Source organism: Sparus aurata, chromosome 10 (genome assembly GCF_900880675.1).
Source record: "Sparus aurata chromosome 10, fSpaAur1.1, whole genome shotgun sequence".
In the NCBI taxonomy this organism is placed as follows: Eukaryota; Metazoa; Chordata; class Actinopteri; order Spariformes; family Sparidae; genus Sparus; species Sparus aurata.
The window spans coordinates 12,038,515-12,048,464 of NC_044196.1; the positions used below are offsets into that span (position 1 = coordinate 12,038,515).

A 9,950-nucleotide genomic window follows, 5' to 3' on the forward strand; every position below is an offset into this window, starting at 1 on the left:
TGGAGGTTTTTAACATACATGATCTTGTTCACAATTTAACATCTGAATAATCAGCATCTGGTGGATGAAGCTGCCTCGACTCCATTCAACATCCTCCACTGTCAGATCTCTGAATGTCACAGCTGGTTTCACTCTGATGGACATCATAACAACACACTGCCTCTCCTAATGTCCTGTTTATAATGTGAACACACTGTAAATACATCTAGATTTATAGCAGAGACGTTGTTTTGATTGTTGTATAAGTCTTTTAATATCAGACACCCAGAAGATGACAAGACCTCAAAGAGTTTATCAGACACAAAGTTCAATATAATAAACTTTATTAACACACAGAAACAGTTATAAACTGACTTTCAGCCCAATTTAAGTTCTCTTTTGGAAATATTGCATGATGTCCTTGTAGGCCTTTATTATTACTTTAATACAATCCTGATATGAAACGTGTTTTACAGCATTTAAAGGGTTAATGAAAAACGTATTATACGAAACCATCACTTGGCAATTAACAACATCAAAACACAGACAGAAGTATGAAGACACAGCTGACTGAGACTGAAACAAACTCCACTCAGTACAATCACTGTGAGATGAAGAGCGCCCTCTGCTGAACTTTATCTTCAACACCAGCGTGAACAGATGACAGCTTTTCTTTCAGTCACAGTAACAGACAGTAAATAACAACACAAATCAAACAGCAGCACTTCTTTTCACTTTAAACTGCACATTACAACCAGAAAAGGTTAAAGCAGATTTCAGATCAGTGAGGTGAAGAACGACGTTTCCTCCATTAACTCCACTGTTGTTGTTCATCACTTGTTCCCTCTGACTATTATGACTCTAAATTCAGTTATCGATCAAACTGAAGTTGTGACATATTTCTCAAATACTGTGAGAATGAATTTAAGGACTGTGATTGTCCTCAATTTATTCCATAAATAAGGAAAAAAAGCTGCATCCCTGCCTGAGACCCACACGGGGTGTAAATCCTCAAACTCTCCTCCAGTCAGTCAGAACTGAAGAAGCCAAAAAAAGACAGCCTCAAGATAAAGAAAGAGGCATCCGATTCTGGTGCAAAACAGGAAGTGAAGGGTTGCTTCTTTGAGTCCACATCCGACCAGTGCACATGCAGAGCAATGTGGAGATGGAAATCCAACTAGGTTGAAGTCCGAGATGAAGAAATCCTGTGTTAAATGTCTCCAGACGTTGCATGGTCAAAAGATTTTAAAGTCACAGGGTTAAAGTTCACGTTCAACTCAAAGCAACAGGCTTTTTCCTTCCTTCCTGCCTCCAGTGTATACATCTGTGGCTGGAGGGGGTTGTTGTTTTAAATCTAGCAATAACTGGTGAGATCCAAGCTTGTAGTGTTCTCTCTGCTAACATCTCTCCACATGCCCTTCAAGCAAGGCATCTATAACAGAACACTTTTTGATCTGGATGTACAGTTAAAAAAAAAAACAATGAATCAGTCAATGGTCTCACAAAACACAAATTGTATGTTTTGTTTCCAGCACTCAAACATTAAGAAAATACAAAAAAAGCCTCTCACTTACTCCTTGTTTTTGACGCTTGTGTCTCCAATAAACATATATGGCTCCAACAACCAGCAGGATCATTAAAAAGACGCCGACACACACACCTGTGATCAGTCTGTTTCTAATGGATAGACCGCCACCTGGATACCAATCAAACAAGAGATAATAAGAGCGACTGAAACTGAAATGAATCACTTAAAAAAGATGGCAAAAAATCATCTGGATGGGTTTAATGTGTTTCATATTTCTTATTTAGGCACTCAAATCCCTGATTTTATTTGGTTTATTTCTCTGTGATCCACTAGCTGTGTCCTTTCATTTCCTCCATTGTAACTCAACTTTAATTAAAGTTGAAAATTCTGAAATGTTTTTTGGATTTGAAAATCAAATAACACCTAAAGTCTAGAAAAGACGCGGGACATACGAGGACAAGATGTCAGAGGACGATCATCGTGGACAAAATAATTCAGGATAACGATATTATCGCGATGTCTCCACAAATGTTGACCAAAAACAAAAAGGTCTCAGTCAAATACTTTGTCTTTTTCTGTTGTATGATGGTTGGCAACCACATTACTGTCATCTACTTTAACAAAGCCACAATTATTGTAGGTACCAGTTAGCAGCTACAAAATGCAAAAAAACCCCTAAGTGGGATATTTGAATCAAGTATCAAGATGAAAAACTGCTAAATTATGCTAAAGGGGGAACATTTGTAACAAAACATTGAATATTTCAGAAAGTGTGCCAGAAATGTATGAAAAAAATTATTAGCCGCTGTTTTCCTCATTGAGCCGAATGTTTTGATGTCTGAATGAAGATTGTACGTTGGAAAATGCGGCAGGAGTAAAATGGCAAAAATCACGGGGGAAGAATAACAATATGCTTTTATACCGTAGAAGAACACATGTTCCATTGAGGGCTCGTTAAACAGTAACATGATCCCACGCCATGTGTCCATTTTCTCACAGTGAAAAACACCTTTATGAGTGATAACAGTGCAAACAGAGTCTCTCAGTCTCGTCTATGCAGACTCACGAATAAAATCTCCAGCTAACCTGGAATGTTTGCTGTCCCATGGCTAACCCGTGTTTCTCTACTGGAACACTGTTGGCAGTGGAAAATGTTGCATTTGAATAAACAGGCTGTTATCCATTAGATAAGATTAAAAAAGAAACAGTTTCAGCTGAATTAATCATGTTCTCACCATTGACATGTGTTTCCTCTTTAGGATCAGGTGTCTGCAGCGGAGTCTCTGTTGTTACAGACTTTGGCTCTGAAAAAAACAGATGACTCAGTATTTAATATTTTTCATTTGTTTGAGCTTTTAGGCTTTATTGATAGAACAGCTGAAGGATATGACAGGAAACAGGTTGAGAGAGAGGGGGAGTGACGGCAAGGACAAAGCCTCTGTACATGGGGCCCTCACTCTACCCACTGAGCTAAACGGCACCCCATGACTCAGTATGTAGCAGACAGCAGCAGCTTCCTGTGGTTGCAACAGCTGCGTAAGTTGTTGACAAAATTAGCAACCGAGTTTTAAAGTTATCCAAGGCACTCATCAATAAGGTGTAGTATTAGTTCAATTAGCTGTGCAGCTAGCAGTCCAGGCTGAGGGTTGGGAGTACCAAGACAGTGTTAGCACAAGAGCTTCCGTATCCAGCTGGGCTAGCTGGTTAGCATGCATCTCTGCAAACCCGTTAAAACATACAAAAGTGATATTTCTACAAATTCTGTTGAGAATTTTTGTTATTTTTTGGATGTTTTCAAATAAAATTCTTACATATGGCACCTTTAATTTGGATATCTGGATAAGCGATGTTAGCATCAGCATCTGTCACAAATATAATGCAATTTATCTTGAACAGAAACTAGATTTTAACACTCACCAACATAAAGGTGAATGATTGAAGACTTAATATGGCCCTTTAACTTTGGGATGAAACATTGATATCTTCCTTCATCTTCAAACGTCACGTTGGTGATCTTGAGCGATATATTGCCTCGTGTCAGGCTGTCTGTGAACAGCTCCGTCCTCTTGACGTACTCTGCGATCTTCATGTCCAGGTCCTCTTGGGCGTCCCGATACAGATGGACGTACTCGACCCGGCGCAGGCGATCATTGGGGTCAGGCTTAAGGTCGGGCTTGGACCACTCCACCGTCAGACCAGTCACGTCAATCTGAGGCTCCACGTGACACGGCAGGATGATGTCATCACCAAGGGCAGCAACGATTGGCTGAGGTGACCCAATCACCCTAAAATTCCCTGAGAAATGGAGGAAAACTTAAATATTAACAATTAAAACTTTAACATGAACTCATCACTTTTCTCCAGCACATTTACAACAACTTCATGACTTGGTCTACAAAATGTCACCAAAGTGATGTCTTTAAATATCTTGATCCAAAACCCAAATATATTCTATGATTTGAAGTTTCTGAGCCCAGTTGGCTCCATGTTGGTGTGAATCAACAGTACACAATATTAAAGGCTAATATTTGTTCAAAGGCTTATGTATACACAAACTGCGGCTGTTTGTCAAAAAGTATTAGTATCTATGACCCTCTTTGCTCTGTGGCTTGCTTGCTCTTTAAGCTGCTATAAGGAACTATTCTCCTCTTAAGTACACCTGCAGGATGTCTGACAGTGAGGTCATTTTTCTGTTTTTGACTTTGGATTATTGTTATTATTGTTATGATGTGATGATGGTGAGACGAAAGACTCTTTAGAGCAGTAACACCGGACGACTGAGCAGCTGCATACAATGAACTGTTGTCAGGAAATTGACAGATAGCTTGGCTACATTGTGTTCCTGTTTTCATCATCTCCTGTGATACCACCAGATGTTTGGATGGTTAACTGCAGTGCCCTTTGCTGTTGCTATAGTTAGCTTAACGACTGCAAACTAACCAGGCTTCACTATCTTGCAGTCATGGAGACTGTTCAAATTAAAAATTAATCAAAGAACAAATGTGATGTTAGATTCTTTTCATTTTCATCTTATGTTCTTGGCTTTGTATGAGTAGTTTTTACGTTTACTTCTTCAGAAATTTGGGGGAAATACTTAGATTTGATTTGATTTGCATTGCTTCTTAAGCACATACACAGCGGAAAACTCTAAATACTCTAAACTATTATATTAATACCAATGTCTAATATCTATATAGGATCAATATCTACAATATTAATGAGAATATTAGCTCAGAGATATGTATTTTTTCCACAACTGAATAAAAAAAGGCAGGGTCCGCCACATATAAGGAAAGCAGAACAGTATGAAGTTGAGTTTGTTTATTTATCCAGTGTGTTCAGTCATGAAAACTAAAATCAGTCACTGAAGATCTTAAAATCTCTCCTCCCAAACTACATAGTGTCTCTTTCAAGAAAATATAGTAATTAGTGGACAACATCCAGTCTGAGCAAGGCTACAGTTTACCTTCAGCAGTCATGAAGGAGAAAATCAGCGGAAGGATGACGAGAGTTACAGAAGACAGAGAAAAGCTGTGATTGAGCTCCAGGTCCATTGAAACGAGTTGGTTTAACAAACACAGACAGACTGAAGACAAAGCTGCTGCTGCTGCAGAGGATCAGTGTCGACTCATCACAGGAACTTGAGTCATCAGGATTTCCCAAAAACTGTAGAAGACATGTTGAGACGTGAAACAGACTCCATCACCAGACTTCCTTGAAAAAAACGCTAAATTATGAGACTCATCGCATTACTAGACACTATATAATGGCCCTGAAACCCTGTCTATAAAATATTTTTGTCTATTTAGGCTTCCTTTTTAATCCAGCAAACATTATACATGACAATATTTCTTTCTTTGTGTAACGCCTGTTATGATTTATCTACCTCCTCTTCCTGTTCTTGTTGCATCTCCATCTGAGTTTCCCTGTTGTATGCAATATAATGCCCATCTAATCTAATCTAATCTAATCTAATCTAATGTAATATCAGAGTTGGGGGTTTCCCTAAAACAAAAACAATCCCCTGATTGAGAGCCGATGCCACGCCCTTATTGAGGTCACAAATCGAAATGTTATTATTTATATATATATATATATATATATATATATATATATATATATATATATACATATATATATATATATATATATATATATATATATATATATATACAAGCCTGGTTTAATATTAGTTTGCAGTCTTAAGCAAACCAACACCTCTGTTGCCATGGTTGCAGGTAACTGTTAAAACAGCTGACAGAAGCACAGCAGGTGATAAAAACAGAAACAAAGTGAAGCCAGACTAAATGTGGACATTTGGATCACTTAGCTATTTTTTCTGCCTCAACAAACTATATATACAAACAAGCTCCATTTAATTCCGTCATACTTTGTCTATATGTGGCGGACCCTGCCACCTCTCTTCAAACAGCGTTCTGGGACCTTATCATATCTGGGACCTCAGTTTCTTTATTCACTGATGGAAAAAATACACATTTCTGAGTTTGCTACTGTTTCTTCATTAATAATTACAAATATGTGAGTTTGAATTTCTTATATACAAAACTACACAGTGCACCTTTAAGAAAAGAGACATTTACACATATTAAATTGTGCAGCTTCATCATCAATCGATAAACGTTATAATGCTGATTTTACCTTCAACAGGCACCCAGGAGAAGAAAAGAAACAGGACGACAGAGAGGATGAAACCAACTGAGTTGACGTGAATCACACTGGGAAATATGAAGCTCACCAGAAGTGACTCACCACAATAAAACCAATCCCAACGCTTAGTTAGAACCCGCCTACCATCATTCAAATTCAGGAGGTGGTCTTATAAGCTATTTCACTTTCTGGATGTAATATATATATATATATATATTTTTTTTTTTTCTCTCAAAGCTTTATTTCAAATCACAATATGTCATACATTTCAGTTTGAAATGAAATTCACATCAATTTCCAAAGAACTCATTTGAGGAAAACATTTGCTTGCATTTAAAACAGTACAAGCCTATAACATATTCAACAGGTAAAATAAAATAAAACAAAATAATAATTACAGGGGTTGACATTACAACAAAATGCTTCAGCGTGTTTAAGAACACAGGACTGTAAACTCAAAAAGCAAGAGACTCTGACATTGCTTCATACAACTCGTTTATGGACTGGTTTTCCTCCGATAACACCTTTAGGGATGTCAAATAGTTTTTAATTTCATTCTTAAAACAGTTTATGGTGGGTTTGCTGTTATTCCATTTATTCTTGTGTATATGATACTTTTCCAGAAGGAAAATAATGTTCACCATTTTGGATACCTTTTTTGACAGACCTTCCATATAGATCATCACTTGAGATTTGTTAAACAAAGAATTGTTAATCCCAATATTTAACCGTCGATAAACATCTTTCCAAAACATCATTGTGACTGAACAAGAGAAAAAAAGGTGTTCAATTGTTTTGTGTTCTGTCATGCAAAAAACACACGATTCACTTCAAAATTGAACCTTTTCCTTAGAGTTTCAGCAGCAGGATAAATATAAAGTACTTTGTTGTTACATTTTCTTTCACCAAATTTCAGTTCACCAATTTTTAAATCAGGTAGTTCCATCCATCCATCCATTTTCATCCGCTTATCCGGGGCCGGGTCGCGGGGGCAGCTGCCTGAGCAGGGACACCCAGACCTCCCTCTCCCCGGATACTGCCTCCAGCTCTTCCGAGAGGACCCCAAGGCGTTCCCAGGCCAGCTGGGCGACATAGTCACACCAGCGTGTCCTGGGTCTTCCTCGGGGTCTCCTCCCGGAGGGACATGCCAGGAACACCTCCCGAGGGAGGCGTCCCGGGGGCATCCGAAACAGATGCCCGAGCCACCTCAGCTGGCTCCTCTCGATGTGGAGGAGCAGCGGCTCTACTCTGAGCTCCTCCCGGGTGACAGAGCTCTTCAACCTATCTCTAAGGGAGCGCCCTGCCACCCTGCGGAGGAAACTCATTTCGGCCGCTTGTATCCGGGATCTTATTCTTTCGGTCATGACCCAAAGTTCATGGCCATAGGTGAGGGTCGGAACGTAGATTGACTGGTAAATCGAGAGCTTCGCCTTTCGGCTCAGCTCTCTCTTCACCACGACGGACCGATACAAAGACCGCATTACTGCGGCCGCTGCACCGATCCGTCTGTCAATCTCACGCTCCATCCTTCCCTCACTCGTGAACAAGACCCCAAGATACTTAAACTCCTCCACTTGAGGCAGGAACTCTCCTCCCACCTGGAGGGAGCAGGCCACCTTTTTCCGGTCGAGAACCATGGCCTCGGATTTGGAGGTGCTGATTCTCATCCCAGTCGCTTCGCACTCGGCTGCAAACCGCCCCAGGACATGCTGGAGGTCCCGGCTCGAAGGAGCCAACAAGACCACATCATCCGCGAAAAGCAGAGATGAGATCCATTGGCTCCCGAACCAGATCCCCTCCGGCCCGTGGCTGCGCCTAGAAATTCTGTCCATAAAAGTAATGAACAGAACCGGTGACAAAGGGCAGCCCTGCCGGAGTCCAACATGTACTGGGAACAGGTCTGACTTACTGCCGGCAATGCGAACCAAGCTCCTGCTCCGGCAGTACAGGGACCGTACGGCCCTTAACAGAGGGCCCCCGACCCCGTACTCCCGGAGCACCCCCCACAGTATGCCACGAGGGACACGGTCGAATGCCTTCTCCAAGTCCACAAAACACATGTGGACTGGTTGGGCAAACTCCCATGAACCCTCGAGCACCCTGCGGAGGGTATAGAGCTGGTCCAGTGTTCCACGGCCAGGACGGAAACCGCATTGTTCCTCCTGGATCCGAGGTTCGACTATCGGCCGAATTCTCCTCTCCAGTACCCTGGAATAGACTTTCCCGGGGAGGCTGAGGAGTGTGATCCCCCGATAGTTGGAACACACCCTCCGGTCCCCCTTTTTAAATAGGGGGACCACCACCCCGGTCTGCCAGTCCAGAGGCACTGTCCCCGACTGCCACGCGATGCTGCAGAGACGTGTCAGCCAAGACAGCCCCACAACATCCAGAGACTTGAGGTACTCAGGGCGGATCTCATCCACCCCCGGTGCTTTGCCACTGAGGAGCTTACGGACTACCTCAGTGACTTCGGCTTGGGTGATGGATGGGTCAACCTCTGAGTCCCCAGCCTCTGCTTCCTCTATGGAAGGCGTGTCAGCGGGATTGAGGAGATCCTCGAAGTATTCCTTCCACCGCCCAGTTGACAGCTCAGCCCCTCTCTTCACCCGAGTGTCCAAGACATACGGCCGGAGGTCAGATGACACGACCACAAAGTCGATCATTGATCTCCGGCCTAGGGTGTCCTGGTGCCACGTGCACATATGGACACCCTTATGCTTGAACATGGTGTTTGTTATGGACAAACTGTGACTAGCACAGAAGTCCAGTAACAATGCACCACTCGGGTTCAGATCGGGGAGGCCGTTCCTCCCAATCACTCCCCTCCAGGTAACACTGTCATCGCCCACGTGGGCGTTGAAGTCCCCCAGGAGAACGACGGAGTCCCCGGTTGGAGCACTCTCCAGTACCCCTCCCAGGGACTCCAAGAAGGCCGGGTACTCTGCACCGCTGTTCGGCCCATAAGCCGAGACAGCGGTGAGAGCCCTATCCCCGACCCGAAGGCGCAGGGAAACGACCCTCTCGTTCACCGGGGAGAACTCCAACACATGGCGGCTGAGCTGGGGGGCTATAAGCAAGCCCACACCAGCTCGCCGCCTCTCGCCGCGGGCAACTCCAGAGTAGAAGAGAGTCCAGCCTCTCTCAAGGAGTTGGGTTCCAGAGCCCAGGCTGTGCGTGGAGGTGAGCCCGACTATTTCTAGCCGGTACCGCTCAACCTCCCGCACCAGCTCAGGCTCTTTCCCCCCCAGTGAGGTGACATTCCATGTCCCCATGGCTAGAGTCACCATCCGGGGATTGGGCCGCCGGGGCCCCCGCCCACGACCGCCACCCATATCCCTCTGCACCGGCCCCGTCTGAACCCTCCCGCGAGTGGTGAGCCCACGGGAGGGCGGGCCCACGTTGCTCGTTCGGGCTGCGCCCGGCCGGGTCCCGTGGGCAGAGACCCGGCCACCAGGCGCTCGCCTGCGAGCCCCAACCCCAGGCCTGGCTCCAGGGTGGGGCCCCGGTGACGCCGATCCGGGCGACGTGCACGTCCTTGGTCTTGTTTTATTCATCAGGGGCGATAATAACAGACATATTTTCATTTATGAGGATATTTTTAATCATGTATTTTAAGGGAAGTGGATTAGCTCTACTGATTTGATTAAATTCTCTATAAGAGTATTTTGAATTAAACTTTTCTACAAATGAATTAAATTGCAACAAATTACCATTTTCATCCATCAAGTCAGTAACATAAAGAACCTTTTTGTCATACCATTCTTGTTTAAATAAA

At 43.2% G+C, this 9,950-nt stretch overlaps 1 protein-coding gene across 1 annotated transcript; it reads right to left on the reverse strand.

Annotated features, from left to right (window-relative positions):
- Positions 1-306: 306 nt before the first annotated feature.
- Positions 307-6,234, reverse strand: LOC115590612 (myelin-oligodendrocyte glycoprotein-like). Its single transcript, XM_030432040.1, has 6 exons — positions 6,167-6,234; positions 4,974-5,173; positions 3,425-3,802; positions 2,743-2,811; positions 1,554-1,675; positions 307-1,433 (listed from the first exon to the last, which is right to left on the reverse strand). Exons 2-6 carry the CDS (start codon positions 5,059-5,061, stop codon positions 1,377-1,379), a joined length of 714 nt encoding a protein of 237 aa, XP_030287900.1. The 5' UTR covers positions 5,062-5,173; positions 6,167-6,234; the 3' UTR covers positions 307-1,376.
- Between the last annotated feature and the right edge of the window lie 3,716 nt (positions 6,235-9,950).